Source organism: Siphateles boraxobius, unplaced genomic scaffold (genome assembly GCF_051911475.1).
Source record: "Siphateles boraxobius isolate OS27281-9 unplaced genomic scaffold, OSU_SipBor_1 8, whole genome shotgun sequence".
In the NCBI taxonomy this organism is placed as follows: Eukaryota; Metazoa; Chordata; class Actinopteri; order Cypriniformes; family Leuciscidae; genus Siphateles; species Siphateles boraxobius.
In genome coordinates this window covers 18,259,272-18,280,452 of record NW_027509208.1, presented here as the reverse complement: position 1 = coordinate 18,280,452, position 21,181 = coordinate 18,259,272, and the positions used below count along the sequence as shown (strand labels likewise).

At 38.1% G+C, this 21,181-nt stretch overlaps 2 protein-coding genes and 1 long non-coding RNA gene across 3 annotated transcripts in view; all 3 read right to left on the bottom strand.

The window, feature by feature from the left end:
• LOC143729317 (uncharacterized) overlaps nucleotides 1-21,181 on the bottom strand; it is a 591,772-nt gene that overhangs the window by 401,698 nt on the left and 168,893 nt on the right. The window lies entirely within an intron of this gene.
• On the bottom strand, nucleotides 435-4,864 carry caiap (CARD- and ANK-containing Inflammasome Adaptor Protein). Its single transcript, XM_077220866.1, has 2 exons — nucleotides 3,382-4,864; nucleotides 435-1,908 (listed from the first exon to the last, which is right to left on the bottom strand). The coding sequence occupies exons 1-2, from the start codon at nucleotides 4,759-4,761 to the stop codon at nucleotides 1,057-1,059; spliced, it is 2,232 nt and encodes a 743-aa protein (XP_077076981.1). The 5' UTR covers nucleotides 4,762-4,864; the 3' UTR covers nucleotides 435-1,056.
• On the bottom strand, nucleotides 7,741-9,718 carry jun (Jun proto-oncogene, AP-1 transcription factor subunit). Its single transcript, XM_077220865.1, has one exon. The coding sequence runs from the start codon at nucleotides 9,345-9,347 to the stop codon at nucleotides 8,421-8,423; it is 927 nt and encodes a 308-aa protein (XP_077076980.1). The 5' UTR covers nucleotides 9,348-9,718; the 3' UTR covers nucleotides 7,741-8,420.

The following is a 21,181-nucleotide window of genomic DNA, read 5'->3' as shown; positions in this document are numbered from 1 at the left end:
TTAATGTCAGTAAAGACATTAATGGGATTGATGTTCAGTGGATTTTTGTAGGCAAGATTTAATTTTAGTTACAGAAATTGACTTCAAAAATAGATATAGGCTACCCTAAGAAATATACGGTGAAAAGTGTGACAACTAGCTAGCTAGCCCATATTTACTTTTCTACAGAAGCCTATGTTCAGATTTTTGACTGGTAGGCTACTGCTCAATTCCAATTCGATATACCTAGATCTACATCAATCTTGAACAGTTTGTTAAATGATCTTTTATAAAGTGACAGGAAAGAAAATGGCTCTTATCTAAATGTGGGCATTGATCTTATCCCTCTGAACATTGCATGATATAACCTTAAAACGTTTTTTTTTTACTGCGTACTGTAAGTGTTTTTACATGTGAAGGTTCCCAAGTGCATGATTTGAGTGACACCTATTGACGAAACTGTGGATTGCTTTATTAAATAGCCTATAGGCCTACAACATTATAGTCACCATAAAATTAAAGTGGACACTTTTTTTTATGGAATATTGCAGTATAAATTAAAAAAAATATTTATCCATGCACATCATTATTTTTTTAACGCACTTCCCCTCGTAATCTTTAATCAAAATATCTCCCTTCCTCTTTTGGCTCTCTTCTTTTCTCTGATGATGTGTTTACTGACATGAGAGTGGGACAACCTGTCACTCAGATGACATCACAGCAATAGCAAACCACAACCAATCAACTCCCGATAGACACAATCAAATGAAAATAAAAATTATTGTTCAAGATGCCATTTCACTTGGATTTACTATACTACACCAAAATGGGGAAGATGCCTTCTGTTTCATGCTGACTTTAAGCGTTAGAGTATAGGCTACATATAGCTAATTATGACAGTCTTTGTTGTACTTAAATGCAATGTTTGTCAAATTAGTCTGATGATGCAAAAAGAGTGAAAGCTGCTGGCTGGTTGAAGTGAGAGTCACTGATTCATAAAACAGCTTAGCAAACATTTCTGCCAAACATATTTAAGATGATGCAGTTTTCTTCTTCTTCTTCTTATGATTATTATGATTATTTCACAAGGAACATCTTCTTCTTGAGCAGGGTAGTTATGTTCTGGTGTGCCGGTGTGTCTTCTAACACTGCCACCTGCAGGGCCGTTTTCTTCACTTTATTAGTTGCCTGAAGGTTGGCCCGTTCTCCATTTGTCCAGTTTATTAGTCTCTGTACTGTTTCCACATGCCCGTCACGACAAGCGCAGTGCAGTGCTGTGTCTTTATTGTTATCCAGGGAGTTGATCTTGGCACCGTTCTCTAGCAGAAGGCCCACCAGCAGCTCATGGCCATGTTCTGCCGCTAAATGCAGAGGAGTCCTTCTCCACACGTTCTTATCATCCACATTCATGTTCTTACCAGCTGCGAGAAGAACCCCAGCTGCTCTTTCCTTCCCGCTTCGAGCTGCGTAATGCAGTGGGGAGCAGCCATCCATGTCCTTAGCTCCGACTTTGGCTTTACCGGCCAGCAGCGCTGAAACTGCCTTGGTGTGTCCCTGCATGGCAGCCAGGTGCAGTGGGGACTTTTTCTCTTTTTCAGAGGCGTTGGGATCGGCCCCAGCAGCGAGCAGTAGCTGTATGATGCCCGCCTCCCCTTGTGCTGCTGCCCAATGCAGGGCTGTTCTCCCCTGTTTGTCTTTGACATGGAGGTCAGCCTTGGCCTCCAGCAGCTGGGCGACCGCTTCAGTGTGACCGCTCTGGCTCGCGAGGTGCAGGGGAGTGAGTCCATCCTGGGAGATAGAGTTAATCTGAGCCCCCACACGCAACAACAGCGCCATCAACGCTGGCTGGTTATGTAATGCACTTAGATGGAGAGGGGTCTGATCTTTAGGGCCACTGATGTTGGGGTCTGTGCCTTTATCCAACAGTATCTGGATTAGAACAAGATTTCAGATTTATTAAATATCTTATAATGTACTTTAGTGACCCAAAGAGCAGCTTTGATTATTGCTGTAGATTATTAAATTTCGGATTTGTGTTCTGCTGAACACAAGAGAAGATATTTTAAAGAGTGTTGGTAACCAGACAGTTGATGTTAGCCATTGACCTCTATGTTTTTTGTCTCTATTGAAGTCAATGGCTACCATGAACTGTCTGGTTACCAACATTCTTTTATGTTCAACAGAAGAAAGAAACTCATACAGGTTTGGAACAACTTAAGGGCGAGTAAGTGATGACACTTTAACATGTTAATGATTTAAAATAGAGGATTTAGAGATTTTATTAATGATGTATTTCTTATTTTAAAACTAGGACTGTGAGTAGAATAAAATTATCATAATTGGTGCTAGATTACATTGTAGTCAGTGACTGATTCCAAATTACATGACAAAAACAAAAAAGTTAGTAAGGTATAGATTACAAATTTTAGGTAATGTATTCTGACTTTGAATACTTTTTAGTTTACTTTTGACCTAACTCGTTCATCACATTGATTTGAATAAGATAATCTTGTACCATATATTGATATGAAAATAAAAAGAGAAAAAAAAATATATTACATTGGTCACACTTTAGGTTAGGCTCCAATTTCTCACTATAATGAGCTATGATTTTTGCCTCAAACTCCTAATTACTGTTTATTAATTGTGAGTAAGATAGTTTAGGTATTGAGGATTAATGGATGTAGAATATAGTCATGCAGAATAAGGCATTATTATGTGATTATAAGTACTAATAAACAGCCAATATCCTAGTAATATGCAAGCTAATAAGCAACAAGTTAATAGTGAGAATAGGACCCTAAACTTAACCATTAACAGTACTGGGATTACTGGTCTGTTTGTGCAATTCAAAGACCTTCTGAACGTATATACTCAGTTGACTTTTATAGAAAGGCAAATTTAGAATATAATGGAATGAAAGTGGAATCAATGAATAATTTACTTCCATTGTGAGCATAACATGTAATCAAGTAATCAATCAAAAAGTAAGTGTAGTCCGATTATGAGTATTTTGAAATGTAATATAATCTAATTACAAGTACTTCGTTTGTTTTTATCTATTTAGCTACATAATCCAGATTACATGTAAATTACTAGGACTGATCATAATTAGTTTCTTGATTTCTGACCAGTCTTTAAAAAGCAGAATGAAATGATATACATATAAAATTAATATAAAACATTTAAGATAATAAATATTGCATTCAAATATTTAATTAATAAGTTAACTTTGACAGCCCCTAAAATTATATATTTTTTTGTCCTCTCAATGCATGGCATCCCCTTGTGGACTCCAGGTTGAAAACCCCTGATAAAGCATGATATACATATATATGTGTGTGTATATAAATATTTTTAATAAAATTAATTACAATTTCATTTAAAGGCTAAACCATTTACCTGGGCAATTTGCATACTGCCACTTTGGATGGCCAGGTGAAGAGCAGAGATCTGGTTTGGCAGTCTCTCATCCAGTCTGGCCTTTTTTGAGACCAGCACTTTCAAGGCCTCCACATTCCCCAGCTCCGCGGCTAGAAGCACAGGTGTGTATCCAAGCTCATTAAAACTATTAACATCTGCACCATGATCAATGAGCGCAGCCACGACCCCATCCAAATTCCTCCGTACCGCTTTAAAAAGAGCCGAGTTCATCTCATTCTGAGACATGGACATCTGGACATACCGCAAAAACAGAGACAACAGAGACTTTCTGTTCAGCTCAAAGGCAGCATCCACGATCACAGAGTCCACTTGGGCTCCGGCCTTCAACAGCACAGCGGCGGTTTTCTCATTTCCGTGGCGAACGGCGTGATAGAGAGCCGTCTTCCTTTGACCATCTCGGGTATCTACTAAAGCGCCGTTTCTCAGAAGAACCTCTGCCAGTTTTGCCTCGTCCTCAATGGCCGCCATGTGCAGAACAGTTGTCTGATTCTTGAGGCTTTTCTTCTCTTCGAGCACGAGAGTTTTGACCGTACTCTCATGTTGATTTTGAGCAGCCAGGTGCAAAGGTGTCTTTGAAGTGTGGTCGGTAGCATGGAGGTCGGCCCCGGCCTTCACAAGGGCCAGAGCAACAGCAGAATGGCCCCGCTCTGAAGCTCTGTGCAGGGCAGTACGGCCCGCCGTGTCCTTTAGGTTCAGTTTCGCCCCCTGTCTGAGCAGAAAATACACAACGGCCTCCTTCCCATATTCAGCAGCGAGATGTAGCAGAGTGTCAGAGGAGGAGCGAGAACTATTGACATCCAATCCTTTGATAAGCTCCTGGAGGAGATGGAGATCACCTGAGCATATGGCTCTGAGGATGGCATCATGATCACCATCATTTTGTTCTATTGAAGACGTAGCCTCGTTCCGTATAGACTTCGGCTGAATTATTTCAGGATTTGGTTTCTTTGATTTTGAGTATTTGACGACACCTTGTTTGTCTTTCTCCAGCAGATATCCAATCAGCTGTCTCCGTGCGTCTTTAATGCCCTCATTAACCCCACCCACGTAAGTCCTCATGTGCTGGTAAAGGTCAGGCTCCGCTCTTTTCAGACAAGGGTAGAAAAAGATCCGGCAGGCACGTTCTCCTCTCGCTATCAAGACGTTTAACATCCTGGAGTTCTTTTCCTGTTGCGCAGTGATGCTGGACATCATGGCTCGGCTGTCGGGTTGAAGAACTCCGTTTGCAATGAGGAGATCCAGCAAATCCTCTGTATTTGAAATGCCACGGACCAGCTCGCTTTTCTTCATGCGAATGACTTCGATCGCATAGGGATTGGTAAAGCTGGTTGAACCCATGTCAGCCTCTTGATGGTTCAGCGCTCTGAAGGAAAGCAGTGAGCTTTTGTAAACTAATATGTGTGGACATGACAAAAGAAAACCTGCACCTGAAAGAACCAGATTTTCGACGTCTTTATCACTGAGAAAAAAAGTAGTCTCTTAGCAACAATACAAAGTAAACAATAGTAAAAATCAGCATTAGGTTTTGTAACTTTCTGAAAGAAAGTGTTAATATAACCATGAAGTAAAAAAGGCACATTGCTAACCTATTTTGATAACGTTTTAACATTTTTGATAAAGTGCATATGGTCTATTTCTCTATTACAAGAAATACTTGCGTGGATACTGTAACCATGACATGAATTGTCTATTGTATTTGAGTTTACAGTGCCCTTGCAGTTTGATCCTGAATCAGATATTACCCTAAAAAGAAGAGTGCTTGATTTTTTTAAATGTGTACTTCAAATTAATGAAATAAAGGACACTTTACTTAAAGAGAGTGCATTTTCACACTTAAAGGGACAGATCACCCAAAAAAAAAAAAAAAAAAACATGCTGTCCATTTTCTCACAACAACATGTTGTTCCAAACAGTTTCTTTCTCCCGTTGAACATAAAAGCAGATATTTTGGAGAATGTTGATGGAGAAACAGTTGATGGACTCCATTAACTTTCAATAGTAGGAATGAGAAAATGAAACTATGGAAGTCAATGGGGTCCATCAACTGTTTGGTTACACACATTCTTCAAAATCTCTTTTTATGTTCAACAGGAATAACGTGTGGGTGAGAAAAAATCCCTTTAAGTTCACTTTTTAATTTTTGCTTTAATATTATTTTGTCACATTTTAAAGTAAACTTATTTTGTGTTGACTAACATTGTACGAATACTTTATTATAATTTTAACTGTAGTGTGTTATTCAATATTACATTTGAAGGTTCATATAGGCCTATTTTAAATGTACAAAATTGCAACTTCATAACTCTGTAATTACTTAAATACAAGACATACAGGTATCAATAGAAATTATATTAAAGTATATTTTAGTCCATAAATGCTTGTCAGTGGCTATATTCGGCAGTAAACTTTCCATATTTCAAAGACAATAGAAGTAACTCTGAATTACATATAAAGTCGGTCAAGAAAATAACTCTAAACGTTTAGTGCATTTAATATAAATTTAAACTATAATACATTTTCATTAATTGTCTCTAACAAACGATTAAGTGTCGGAAAATGTTACAATCAGTTTGCAGTTAAGTAGCCTATATTCTTTTGAAGTATTATTTCCATAACATTTCTGAACTGTCATATTTATAAATGTCATGACACTTTTACCACACATGCTAACAGGCTAATTGACTGACAATTTAAAGGTGCTCTAAGCGATGTCGGGTGACATCACTTCTTGTTGACGTTTAAAGTATTGTCAAACAAAACGAAGGCTAGCTAGACCCTCCCTCCTCCTCATCCGCGCACTAACCCCCCAAACCCTTCTTATCGGTTATTGGCTGGAACAGTTTGTTATGTTTCATGGTGCGGGTAAGCCCAGTTTGTTTTTGTTGCCGTTTGTGGAGCCTGGGGTGTCTGCAGAGACCGTGTTTTTTTAAACACCTAAAAAACGCGTGACATCGCTTTGAGCACCTTTAAAAAAAAAAATAATAAAAATGGTACGAGGACAAAAAAAATCTTGTTTTTAAAATCAAGCATAAACTAATTTATTGTTATGATGATTAGTTTATGCTAAACTAATTTATTATATCATGGATGACTAATATACTTTTAGGTTTGTTGAACTTCAAATCAGTATGCATATGACCACACAATAGGCTGCGTGCGTTATATCTTTGTAGGCTAGCCTACTGTTAATAGCCTACTATAGAAAGGCCACTTTTCAGAGATTCTACTCATATTTTGTTGGTAATAGAATATGTTTCGTGTATTTTAGTAAAGTCCTTGCTTCACTTTGCTTCAATTTGATAATGCGCCGGGTCAATGATCAATCCACGTTTTCCAAAATAGTGCACTAAAGGTCTGTCAGTCTTTTGGAGATTAAGTCTGAGGAGTTCCTCTTCCCGTAATACACACCCACTAGTTCAGATGACGTAGATCTTCCGACCGCGCGCTTGCCTTATATGGATAGGTAGGTCCCGGTTTTCCGGTATGATGTCATCGTTTGCCAAGTTTGGGGGGTGAAATAAGAGGATCTGAAAGATGCTAAATATTAATCTGTGTTGGCGACCTGAATACGAATGAGATTTTTTTTTTTTTACTTTCCTCGTTTGTGTATGATGACATACTGTACATAGGCCTAATAAATAAATAAAACTCCCCACAAAAACAAATATAACGGTGAGAAACATTCTAAGCATTATTCCATGTATAGTATAATTATTTAAAGAAGATGTGTGTCTTATATTGGCGTTTGTCACGCCGAAGTTAACAGTCTGATCAGACTCCAAGAAACTGGAATCACAAAAGAAACAAGTGGCGGCTTCAGATTGATGAAGTGTAGGCCGATGGCGCCCTCTGCTGGTGCAAAGATGTGTGCTTCTGAACACTGCATAATCATGATTGAACCATTGAGAACTTTTGTGTTTTAGGTTGACACAATAATGTGATTAAAGGCATGCATACTTCGTTTGAACAATTTAGTAGGCCCTACTGCATTTTTTGAAGATGATTTGTTAATTGCTGCGTTATTGCACCTGACAAACAGGTTTTAAATGATGATTGCTGCTTCAATCTTTTGATAATTTAAGTCCTAAAAACAAGCTTTAATTGTTCAAGAGGTTTTCATTTCACATTTTAATCAGTTCAGAATGCATGTTATCATATTTATTAGGCCGTTGAATGACTATTATGGGTTAAATTATTGTAGTTTTTGACAGAACTTTTGGACATCATCAGCTCCATTGTTCTCCACCCACCCACACACACACACACACACACACACACACACACACACGCACACACACACGAGAAACAGAGACATTGTTTTTCGTTTCACATACTTTATTACAGTTCATAAATATTGTTTCGTTTCTGATGTGCTCAGAAAACAAACATAAAAAAATTATATTGTATACTTTACTTACAAATGGTAAACTTAAGTACTCCTGGTTGATCTTATTTACAAATAACAATGAGTGAAACCCCATTAATGAACTTTTTTTCAGAAAAAAAGAGAAACTGCTGAAGTTGGACTAACTCAAAGAAAAAAGTCAATTCCATTCAGTTTAAGAAGACAAAGGTACAATGTGTAACTCAGAAGTCAGGCGGCTTTTTAGGCAAGAGTTTAGCGGACAGAACTTCTTGCTTGGTGAGCCAGACATGAATATCCCTACTCGTGTCCCCTGTTTTACTCCTATAATACTGAGCGCTCCTCTGAAGCGACAGGTCCATGCACAACCTGCTCGAAGTGAACAAGGATAAGTCTCTTTTCTCGTCAGAAAGTAAAACATGTAACAGAGTGAGTCTCATGCTCTCTGTCGCTGTCTCTGTCGGACCGAGTTGGAGAAGTTTAGCCCTCCTCTAAAGTCCAGTCAGAACATCCTTTTACGGCACGCGGCCGGCCGGACGCTCCCGGTCCCAGCGGGCTAACGCCAGCAGTCGCGCCGCATCGCAGTTTGTCCCTCGCGTCCATGTAAGTGAACTCAAATGTCCTCATGTTCTTCTCAGAAGGTCTGCAGCTGCTGCGTCAACATAAGCTGGCAGCCGCTGTTGACGTGGTTCATGACTTTCTGCTTGAGTTGGGCCACTTGATCGCGCAGCATGTTGGCGGTGGACGCGAGCTCGGAGTTCTGCGACTTCAGGTTCTTGACTTTGTCCTCCAGCCGGGAGATCCTCTCCAGTTTCCTCTTCCGGCATTTGGATGCGGCGATTCGGTTCCTCATGCGCTTCCTCTCGGCTTTAATCCGCTCCTGGCTCTCCATGTCGATGGGGGAGAGAGGCGGGGTCTCGCCGGGCATCTCCGGCACCGTCTGGGGCTCCTCTTTCAGCGCCTGGAGCCGCGGGTGCTGGACGGGAAGCGGCGCGTTGACGCTGAGCGGCGGCGGCGCGCTCGTGAAGCTCATCGCGGAGTTGGTGGCGGGGTTAAAAGTGTTCAGGTCCGCGTACACCGGCGGATCGGGGCGCATTGACGAGCTGTACACCGCGCCACCTGCTATGGATGCCACGGGTGCCATGCTGTTGTTGATGGTCGTTTGGGGAGCCGAGGTGACGCTGGGCATGTGCTGGTGATGCAGCTCGGCCAGCGCCCTCACGAAGCCCTCCGCGAAGCCCTCCTGCTCGTCGGTCACGTTCTTGGGACACAGAAACTGGGTCGGAGTCGGCGTTGTAGTGATCAGGCCGTTGCTGGACTGGATGATGAGTCTCTCCAACTCCGGCGAGGCCAGTTTGAGCAGCCCCACGTCGGGCGAGGTGAGGATCTCGTTGGCTTTTGCCCTCAGGTGGGGCTTCAGGTTCCCGGACGGGTCGGTCAGATTCAGCGTCATGTTGTGTTTCAGAGCCTTGTGGTTGTATCCAAAAGCGGTGCTGTCATGCTGAGAGAAAGCGCTGTTTACAGAGTCATCGTAGAAAGTAGTTTCCATTTTGGTAGACATAGAAGAGAAAACGAAACTTTTTCGTTTAAAAACAGTCTGTCAGAAGTTCAGCGAGAGTCCTCGGAGACAAAAGCGAGAAGAGTCGCAAAGTTTAGAGCTCGCTCCGCAAACTCCCCGTCCCGCGAGAAACTTACTGCGTAAAGTTATCGCTCAGTGTCCCGAGCTGTTCTTCTTCGCCTCGCGGATAGAAGCTCTTCCTCCGCCGCGCTGTTCTGAGATGCCGGTGTTTAAACAGCGCGGAGCCCAAAAGTGTTCTTGTTTATGTTAGTTCAAGTGTGTGTTGCCTAGATGTTTCACCGTGGCGAGAACTGTATACTCTGAGCTTCTCTAGCGTGGAGGCAAACCTTATCTGCTACCGCTGCCCCACTAAAAATAGCGATGATGTCATGCGCGCGGCCTCTTATTGGCTGGAGGCGCTTGACTGGGCGGAATGCAGTTTCAGATAAGGCGCGTTGCCTAGACGACCACCCAGAAGATTCTTCTTCTCGCGGTGGCTGATGGGATGAGGTAATGCTGTAAGGCGAAGGAGCGGTGCATTGTGGGATTACGTATTGTTTTTGAATATCTGGTTACCCGCTTAGCTGTTTTAGACTGTGGCAGTGGCGGGATACAAAGACGCCGAGTAATGTATAATGTGTTACTTTTATAACTTCTTCTTAAACTGAGAAGTCGTGACGTGAAAAATTAAGAAGAGGCAGTAGGCTATGAGTGTGTATGAAGAGTTTTTTGAGAGTTGGGCAATTTCATCCGTACGTCTCATAAGACTCAGCGTCCGTAATAACATGACATGTGAACTGTTAAACACAGCTTTATCTGACGAATAAATATGAATTGTTTATATATGTGAGTAAGATACACTCTTGTGTGGCGCGAAGAAACAGGGCAATTGTCTGCTGTTTTGTGGCAAAGTGCGTTTGCTCCGTCCGTCAGCCAATGGTTTGAAAAGGGGCGTGTCTTCTCGTGGAGTGACAGCGTGCCACAAGGTCCACCGTCCCTAGGGATCCTCTCAAAACTACACATGCACACACACACACACACACACACACACACACACACACACACACACACACACACACACACACACACACACACACACACACACACACACACACACACACACACACACACACACACACACACACACACACACACGTTAAACGTCACTGTTGAAACCACAACCGCGAACTAATCGAGTTCAACATGACAGTTGTTAAGTAGCCTACTTTTAAGAAGGGTTCATGCTAGGTTGAGATATTTTAACTCAATTCACACCAGTCTTACACTCATGTAAAGATGTAGCCTATTAACACATTTATATGGATTTGATGTTGAGATGGACATTTGTTGGTATGCTTTTGTCCAGTAACCTATCTGTAATTGTTTCCTTCAACAATATGACTCAGATTCTACGGTTTGATGTAGGAATAGCATAAATATAATAAAAAAGACTGAACAATAGTAGACCTACATAACATTCACAAGACACGTTTTTCGTGACCACCAGGACTTATCGATAGTCTCTGGCACGTTTCACTTTGTTGCGACAGATCAAGTGCTCGTGCATGACATTGCGCGCGTCACTGATTACAAAATATAGACGTTAATGCTTTGGCAATATACAAATCTATTATCTATTAAATCATATATATATATATATATATATATATATATATATATATATATATATATATATATATATATATTTAAATGATTATTTAATATTTTTTATTTAAATCCAATATATCAATTTATACTTCAGTGTTTTTATAACGAGCCTAAGTAATTATACAAAATAATGTTAATAGATGGTAAATAGTCACTTGAGATGTGGGATGGATTATTCAATATTTACTGTCAGTTTAATTGGAATTTCTGTTGGATTTCTATTTCTACAAATCTTTGATAATTTGAAGTGCACAAAGGTCAGATGAGGGCTTTTATTGTAAATTAAAGGTCATGACCAGACTGAAGCATCCTGATCCTCTTTCTGATCACCACAGATGATGCAGGCAGTAGGGGATGTCCAGAGGTACTTACAACAGAGGAATTCATCTGTGTTCTTGTACTTGATAGAAACTTGTTTGGGCAGCACAACCCAGACCAAACATAGAAGATGGCAGCTTGCCAATAAAACCAGTTCCACACACTATGTCTGTTTGCTTCTTTCCTTTTTTAGATCGCCTTGTATTCTCGTATCACCTTTCGTACTGGTGTACTTTGTTACATATTTAAGTGTGTTACGAAATCCAGGTGTATGTTTCCTTTTTAAATCTCACGTGTCATCAAGACTATACACTGGCGTTCAGCTTAAAGTGCCAGTTTGTCGCTATCACCTGCTTCACCTAACATAAACTGTATTCACAGTTATACAATCGCAGTGTAGAGGAGTTATATCTATAGTGTGTGACAGTAACCCTAATATAAATGTTCTTTATGTACATTCTTTATGTGTATAAGAGAATGTTTATGCGACCACTAGTTTCAGTGTCTGAGCCACCCAGGTAGAGGCTGGTATGGACCAGGCTTCACCGTTACCCTTGCACCCATGGAAAAAGCAATTATTTATACATCAGTGTATATACTATAACCTTTAATATGGTAATATGGCTGTTGGGTTAATATCAGATATCCATGGGCTGTGTTTTCTTTGACATGTGGCCTTACCTCTGGCCATCTCAGCAGTGGTCCGTCTGTCTATGAGGAGGGTCTTGTGTAAATATCGCCCAGTTACCCGCCTCTGAGACGGGGTCGTATAGTAATTGCCCACCGCCACATGCTGAATTTGTGAAAACTGAACACACTGTACTGGATTCATACAAACATGCATGTTCACTCAGCTGTAATTTGCTGTGTTGTTAAACAGGTTAAAACTTTTTTATATATTATTGTTAAAGGGTGTGTTTGCTTCTGAATCTAAATCAGCCATGTTGTCCATTAACATTAGTCGAACAGGAATGTTTTGTTTTACTAGAACTTGTTCGTCCTTGTATGACATCCAGTTACGTTCTGTCCTAGGTCACGCCTAGTAAAAAAAATAAATCCAAAAGGAGTAGTGTTTATAGTAATTACATGCTTGGTGCATTCTTGAATTCTTTATTTACGCACCTGAAATTTTTAGCCATTGTCTTCATTTTGGCGAATCATTTACTTAGAAATATAATGCTCTTAATTATATTTTGATATTTATACTCTTCATTATTTCAATTAATTTTACATGGTGAGTTGGAACACTTGATTGTCATCCAGCATCCAACTAGTTTACAATACTAAAAATGATATGATCAACAAGTTATGAAGTCATATGTTTTTATCTTGCTTTAACTCATCAAAATAAATTAACCCCTTAACTGTCACCCCCCCCCCCCCTTTTTTCGCATAGACATAAAAATCATTATCCAAACTTAAATGGTTGTAATTCAAGAATGCTTTTGAAATATTGACCTATGGTTGGTCTTGTTTTTTTCCAGACATTTTCGAGATTATTGTAGAAGTGTAGAAATTATTAAAAATGAAACAGAAAAAAAGTTATATAAGTTTAAGTTTATGAAATTATTTAATGTAAAAAAAAATATTAATATTTTATATAAAATATATATATTACAAAACATATTTTACTCTAAAACTGCAAGAAAATTAAAGCCAAAAATCTGAACAAGTTGTGTTCCAAATTTTATGTTGATATCTCAAAAAATGAGTTTCCAGTAAGATTTTATTCAGGCGCAGTACCCAACTTTTTCACTAGGTGAACACCAGACTCCATTACTGCCCATATAAGGGCGCCTCCATTTTCATATATGTTTTGAGTGATCTGAAGTTCTGAACCATGTATTTCCATAATTTTCATACAATTTATGAAGTAGACATCCTATTCAGAAGTAGTATGGGTGGTTTGGCAGTATTTGATTTGAATTCAACCTCTAATAAATGCATAAAAAAGACCACATATGTGCATTATAGCTCGCAGCCGCATCACAAATCGAGAATCCATAAAATCTCATAAAATGGAATTGGTGTTATCTTTTGAACTTTTGGCATGAAAACAAACTGAGGTTTCTACCAATCTTTCATAATTTTTCATGTTTATTGCTATTTCAAAATAAAGGCCTAAATACTCCTAATGAATATGAAATATTCTTGTTGCAAATTGATAAATTACTGCTCCTCTGTAATTTATTTTAGAAAACAGCCACCAATATAGTTTGTCAAAATTACTTTAGGTTTTTACTAAGATATTATTGTTTTAAATATATACTGGCAAACGTCCCACCGGTGACACCGGTGGGACGGTGACACTTAAGCAATTTTAAACCTTTTTTTCATAAGTTATACAGGATTAAACTAATTTTTAAATCAGTTTAATGTAATTTAAGTTGAAATTACTTTTTTTACAGTGAAGGTGAAGGTTTTCTATGAAGCTGTACAATACGAATTGTATGAAAACGTTATTGTTTTGAAAAAAAAAGTAAGCATGAAAGTTCTCCCCTAACCCCGTCCTAAACATAACGTCACTGGGTGTAAGCAAATTGTAGAAAACTGTACGAATGAAAAGACGAATCATCCATACTAATTGAGATTGTGTTGGTATATCACCCCTGCTACTTTTTATGACTCTCGTATCACATCGCTTGCTTTGTTTCGCATCATACTTACATCTTACATCCCAGCTTTCGACGTTAGTGAAAATGATCTCCGAGAACTTCGGCATGCATAAGGTCTACTACAATATCGTGACCAGTGTTGCTCCTGTGCATTTGAGTTTGTGAATCATGTTATATCTGAGGCGAGCGGAGCTTGAGGAACAGCTGCCCGGTCATGTCCCCTGCCCTGCTGCACCCTTCTCTGTTTTAATGCCAGTCTGTCCAATCCCTCATAAAAGCCCATTGTGGTCCCAGGCCTGTCACTGTGTGTCTGTAATTAGTGTTCTGTAGTTCATTGCCCTGGAGCCCATGGTTAGAAATCACCAGGGTCCTAATGGAGGGCTGGTCAAAGGTCACAGAGTAATCCTGTCGTATCCAAGCCTATTGTCAGGACTCCACAGCCATCCTAACGGCCGTCTCCTGTCTCCCAGTCAGAGTAAATCAGAGTACTGGCGCTAACTGGACAGAGAGAAAGAGTACACAGGACAGGTAACCCTGTGGGGGTCATAGAGGTTTTTTTTTTAATGTGGAAGAGAATTGGCTCTTTTATGGATCACTGCTCGGTAATCACCTCACTACCTAATTTTTAGTGATGCTTGTCTTATTATTGCTCATAATTAGAGTCAGGACTGTGCTATAAATGGAGACACGAATGATGTGGGGGCTGTTTACATGACACCATTTTCTACTAAAAAATGAAAAAAATGTTATGCTCTTTGGCCGTTCATTTACATGACAACAGCATTTTGCGATGCCTGAAAACACAAACTTTTGAAAACGTGATTCAAAGTGTTCGTTTTTTAAAGCGTTACCATTATAGTCTCAGTGTAAACTACAAAAACGCAAATTTGTGAAAACTGTGACGTCATGCACACGTGTATTATGTGTTCAGTCTAGGTCTAGGTGCGTAGTGTTTCTTTACAAAGTAACATTGCCAACTTAGTCGAACAGGACAGGCCAACTACTGGCCTAGTAGCAGAATACAGCGTTTTTAATTGTTTTCGTGGATCCGTGTGAACGGAGATCATTTTGACAACATTAGCGTCTGTACACAACAAAGCATAGGAAAATCTTTTCCATTTTTAGTACATCATTGTCATGTAAATATACTCTAAAGTTTGCAGGTTGTTGAATTAAGGTGTTTTATTACTTTAAGACTTGGCAATTTATCACCCATTTTATCATGGTTGAATATCGTATGAATATAAATTTTGGACATGGTGACTTTTATTATAGTTAACTAAAAACTAAATCCATAAAAAAATTGAATGAATTAAATTAAGCATTAACAGAAATAAAATAGAATATATATATATATATATACATACATACATACATACACATTTTATTCTAGCAATTTGCCAAGGCAACATTTCTCATTTTCCTTTAGTTTAGTTTGTTACATTTATTTTAAGTAATACAATAACTAAATCTAAATAAACTAAGACTTAATACAAACTATATAAATGTAAAAAAATAAACCATATAAAAATGGCAAAACCATTACACAAACACTGGAACTGAGAAAAAAAGCTCAAACGTTTTTAACTGAGTTTGTTTTTGATTTGATACCAATTTTTACACTCCATTTTTAATTGAATCTTATAGTTCGAGCCAAATCTGATTGCCATTTAAACAAAAAGACTTCACAAAATAGTCTATTTTGTCTTTGTAGAGCACCATTCAAGTTAGTTAATAAGAGACTGATAATCTCAACCAGTTTTGGAAAGCCATTTTTTTCACATTGGATTGTATTGTCGAGCCTTTCCTCCAGTTTTTGTCTTTATCTTACCTCACTATCATTCAGTTTTTAGTGTTTCATAACACTTTCCATTGGGACAAACACAGAGATGTTTTGAGATGCATGTTTGTTCTTAACTGAATTTAAACCAACTGAAATATTGATACATCTCATTCATCTATTCATAAAGGCCTGTAATTTTGAATTACAGTGAATGAAAGATTGATAAAGAAAGCTGATTGTGAAGGCATGTGGCTTTTCATTCATAACCATTTCCTTAGGAAGAAAAAAAATGGAACAAACTGGAACAGGTGGAGAGGGAGATAAGACGAACTCTATACTATACCTCCATGTTCAGTGTTGTTACTAGTGCTTTAAATGAAGCAACTCCCTGACAACAGAAACTTGCACGCAAAGATGGATTCCTCAGTGGCAAAATAGAAAACATAATCTAATTGATCCATAACATGCGTTGTGTTTGATGTCTCCTTTAAATATACTTGCATTTTTTAGTGCTTCTGTTGAGTTCAGTGGTAGCACAGCCTTTAAGAAAAATGTAATTTATTGTTCTGGAGGCGGACATATGGTGGACAGTCGTTGGAAATCTTGGGATTGATGTGCTTGGGGTATTTATTATACTTCTTCACCAGGGGTTGAAAAAATACTTGTGCAGACCCACATCTTAAGTTTACCAGCCATCGTGCCCACCACATAGTTGGCAGCAGTGTAAGACACTAATGTGGTTTATGATAACATCTTTCTCTGCCATGTGCGGAAGGCGCTTTTGTGGTTATTTTGTGACGTCCAGGTTTTTGTGGTTTCACTGAGGTTGTCTGAGTCCTAAGCTATGTATTTACACAGTAATCCAACTTTTATTAAAAAAAAAAAAAAAAAAAAAACGTTTTCCATGTAGGCCTATTACTGAATATTCATGTATTTTATACATTTGATAGTTTTTATGTTATATCCTGTGTTCCATTTCCTTTAAACAGAGACTGCATATATTTATATATCATATTTCTATGAGCTACTTTACAGCATATTAATATTTTAATATTAGCCTTTGTCATGTGGTGTAACCAACGTCCAGGAAAAAACGAAACAAAAACCCATCAGTAAGGCTCTTAAAATATCAGATAATTTAATAATACGATTATTTTGTTTGACATAACAAAGAAATGTCAGAGGTGGGAAGTAACAAATTTACTCGCGTTATGTAGGCCTACTTGAGTAGTTTTTTTTGTGTGTACTTGTCCGTATGGGAAATATTTGGTTGTAGAAAAAACGCGTGGTTGTCCTCGAGGATAGATATACAATTTGCAAAAAATGTCGACGCAAAGTGGCTGCAAAAGGAGGAAACACATAGAACACCCCTCCCTGCGGATAAAGGTATAGCCTACCCCGTTTATATTTAGGTGCTGAGGGAATCCCGGAATCCAGTCTTGCCAATTGAATTTACAGTATAACGCAGATGTCACGTACAAGACCCAAACTGATGGATGGATAAATAAATCGAAAGTAGAGATGTGCAATAAATCAAATCGCGATATGATCGGTGAATATTAAAGTGCAAAAATACATAAATGTATAATCTGTGTCTAGCCGCTTCGTCTACTACATACTCAAACTCATGTTGTTTTCAGCATCTCACAAACAATATGAGGACATGAATACATGAACATTTCCAGAGCTGCTTTAACAGAACGGCAAATGAGCATTTTCATCATTTTATTTGAGAAAAAATATGGTCAAATACACTCTGGAACAGGTCTTCACTACAACTCGTCAAAATAAAAGTTCGGTTTAACTAGGAGAAATTATGAAAGAAATATATTACTATTGTAGGCCAACAATAGAACGCACGTCTCATAATAATAATAAGACAATTTATTTAAATATTATTTAAGGATTTTTTTCCCATAATTTAATTTAGTAAATCTGTTTTGCAGCACTTCCCCGAAAAATAAAAGGATAAAAGTTAAAATTTTCATTAGATTACCACTGTTTTTGATAATATATTTGGATTTAATCATAAAAAGAATAAATACATTCTGAATGAAAGACATTTCATGGGACTCTATTTATTATTCTTAAACATTTTAATAAATTATTAATTTTAAAAATAAGTTCATTTAATTCATTATCAATTGTTGAATTTAGTTGATTAGACAAGTTTTATTGAAATTTTAATAAACAAAACAAACCAAATGGTTTCAAGTCATTCTAATGTCATTCAATCATTCTAAAATAAAAATGTATAATTCATTATTATATGAAATATATGATTATATGAATTATTAATTTATTAATTTCATTAACTTTTTGAGGGTTTGTATCATATGACATACATACGGAACTAACCTTTCTCAGTGGAGGAAAGAGTACTATCTACTCAATCTACTCAAGTAAAAGTAAAAAGTTGCTAATTTAAAATTTACTCAGAGTAAAAGTTACTGAGTTTCTTTTTTAACTGTGGGGGCGGGGTGGGGGACTCTCCCGGGTTGTAGATTTTCACAGTATGATAACCATCTCAGAAGATATCACGGTTTACAGTATTAATCAATTATTAAATAAATACATAAACTGTATTATTAAATTATGGTTGTTATTATTATTATTATTATTATTATTATCATCATCAGATAAAATAACAGTTTTAAAAGTGAATGGAATTAATGAATTAATAATTCATATAGTTTCAAATAATAATTCATTATATCTGTAAAAACATTACTTGAAAAAGATATTCCTATTTCCATTTTATTTATGATTAAGGTGTGTATACTCTAAGATGTATTTAAGGTGTAAGGAAATATATTATTACATTTTACATTGTGGTTTCACCAAATCGTGAGCTTAGAATTATACAGTTCTATCTCCGTTTAGGGTAGTTCTGAGAAATTGAGCATCAAAGTTTTTACATCCCTGCTGTTTTGTGAGATGGAACCTTTTTATTTTATTAATAACTACTAACAAAATATTTTTGTACAAAAATAACACCACACAGGCATTAATAAACACCCAATGGATAAGATTCTCAAAAACTCAATTTCGACCAAAAGTGGAGATAGAACCGTATAATTCTAAGCTCACGAAATGACTCATTAAATTGGATCTTTTCTTGAAAATGTTGTATATATATAACTAACTAACAATGTGGCACATGTGCTTTAAACTTGATTTCCAAATTTTTTTATTTATTTTTTTGGACACTCTTAGGTGGAACTTTCTTTTAAGGTGACGAAGATACATGTTAGTTACTATATGTACTTAATATTGTAATAACAGTAGATTATGCATACTTACAAGTAACTAACCCTAACTAGATCTCTATAGTAAATACATATTAATATTACTCAGTACTTATTTGAGTTAAGTGCAATGTAACTGTCACCTTAAAAGAAAGTGTAACCCACTCTTATTTGTCATTGACCCTCATATTGGAGAAACACATTCTGTTTTTCCCCTCTTGTTCATATTCTTCTCTGCAGCCCAGCTGAACTGAAGTGGGGGTGTGCCCTGTGCCATTGTATTTGTGCAGAATATGGACTCTCTTCCTCTTTCTCCTCTTCTTTTTGCCACCTACGCCATCCTGTGTTCTTTTTTCCTATCAACAGAGACTGTTTATGCTCAGGCTAACTCTGATAAGACTGAATGTTGTGTTTGTCTTTTTAGTCGTTCGGAACTAGCCTTGTATCAATGTCATTATCTGCTCTTGCACACACTCGAGCTCATATACAATCTCTGTATGGCTATCCTTACTACAACTACAGGGCAGGAAATCCGTTGCCTTGAAAACAGTTTTAGTGGAGCTCCATTGTGTTGGTTTGTTCTTTCCAGAAAACCCAGTGCCCACGTGAGAGGAGTGAACTTCCTTTGTGTTTTCTGTCACACAGCGCGAACGCTCCAACAACTCCCAACTGTTTTTTTTCTCAATAACACACTCTAAGCCCTAGTTTTCTATTTCTTTATTGGCATTGGTGGTTCTATGTAGAACCTTTGCCATTGGACCTTTCCATTGGCTAAAAGGTTCTTTATACTGGAACAGGGTTCTTTAGGTAAAGAAAGTACTTTTACGAACTGCACGGTTCCATATAGAAACAATGACTCTTTTTAGTCTAAGCGAGTAAATTCTCCAGAGAGGGTCTTTGTGGGCCCATGGTCTTGCGCTAAGGGAGATTGCCGCTGGTGTGTAGACTGAGAGGTTGCAGGTTGGAACCTTATGACGCATGGCTCAGTTTCTTTTGCTTGGCCGGGTGTCAGAATGATTACCAATAACACAAAGGCTTTCCCTCCAAGAACTGCTGTTGTTTCAGCTGTTGACTGAGAGAGAAAAAAAAAGCAGGTTCCTCTATGGCTTGTTTTCTCAACCAGCTGCGTCCTTGTGGACGGTGTTTTTTTCTTCTTCATAGTTTTATCAACAACTCAAAAATAATAACAGGAAAGCAGTTGTGAAAACACTATACCAGTCTTAATATTCTTTCACCGTTCCACCTCGTTCGTTTGAATTATGAAATGGTCAGTTGGTGTTTTTGGGGAAAGTGACTGCACTTTGCTTTGCTGAGGTCGTGGCGGGTTTCTTCTTTTCTCTGTAGGTCAGACATAATTAAAGGAACTGCTACGAAGGAGACGGGACAGCTGTTTCTCAGCATGTCTCACAGCACTCCTTTGAGTGCAGAAGGACGTGCCAATCCAGCTCTCTGCTCTCCGCAACATGTCTCTATCAACAAGTGACAGGAGATGAGGCAGAGCCGACATCCCTACGTTTACACTTCCTTAAATATGTAACTGTGGTCAAGTTTACTGCCAATGTGTGAGCTTGCATTTGTGTACATATTATTTGACTGAATATTTCTGTGTAAATACTAGGCTGAATCATAAATGCTTTTAGAATCATAAGCGCAATTTTAAACACGGTCACATTTCACAGCATATGAGGGTGGGTAGAAGATGCAAGTAGATTATCAAGGATACATAAGCATTTTTTTTCTCAAAGACTTAAGACTATCTTTAGCTGGACAATAACTTTGTCCTAGAGCTGTGGTAAAGCCTAAACAATCTGTTACGGTAATTTCTATTATCACTGTACAGCTGCTTTGAAACAATCCATACGGTTAAAAGCGCTTTATAAATGAAAGTGACTTGACTTGACTCAACTTGGGTCAGAGCTGTAACATACACACACGTTTTGGTCACTTCTGGGTACAAATTTTTCCCTAAAATATAGTAAAGTAGGTACACACACACACACACACACACACACACACACACACACACACACACACACACACACACACACACACACACACACACACACACACACACGCGCGCACACACACACAAGCACACGCGGACATCGCTACAGGTTCATTAAGCCATGACAAACTGATTGACTTGGGCAAAGAGGGCTCAAATGAACAGAAATGAATTAAGCATTAGCACCTCAATTCACCCTC

What these genes read in the sequence shown, in the direction of transcription:
- jun (XM_077220865.1), bottom strand. Translation starts at nt 9,347, where the DNA reads ATGTCTACCAAAATGGAAACTACTTTCTACGATGACTCTGTAAACAGC.
- caiap (XM_077220866.1), bottom strand. Translation starts at nt 4,761, where the DNA reads ATGGGTTCAACCAGCTTTACCAATCCCTATGCGATCGAAGTCATTCGC. An exon ending in GCAGTATGCAAATTGCCCAG is followed by an intron (nt 1,909 to 3,381) that starts GTAAATGGTTTA and finishes GTTCTAATCCAG; the next exon opens with ATACTGTTGGATAAAGGCAC.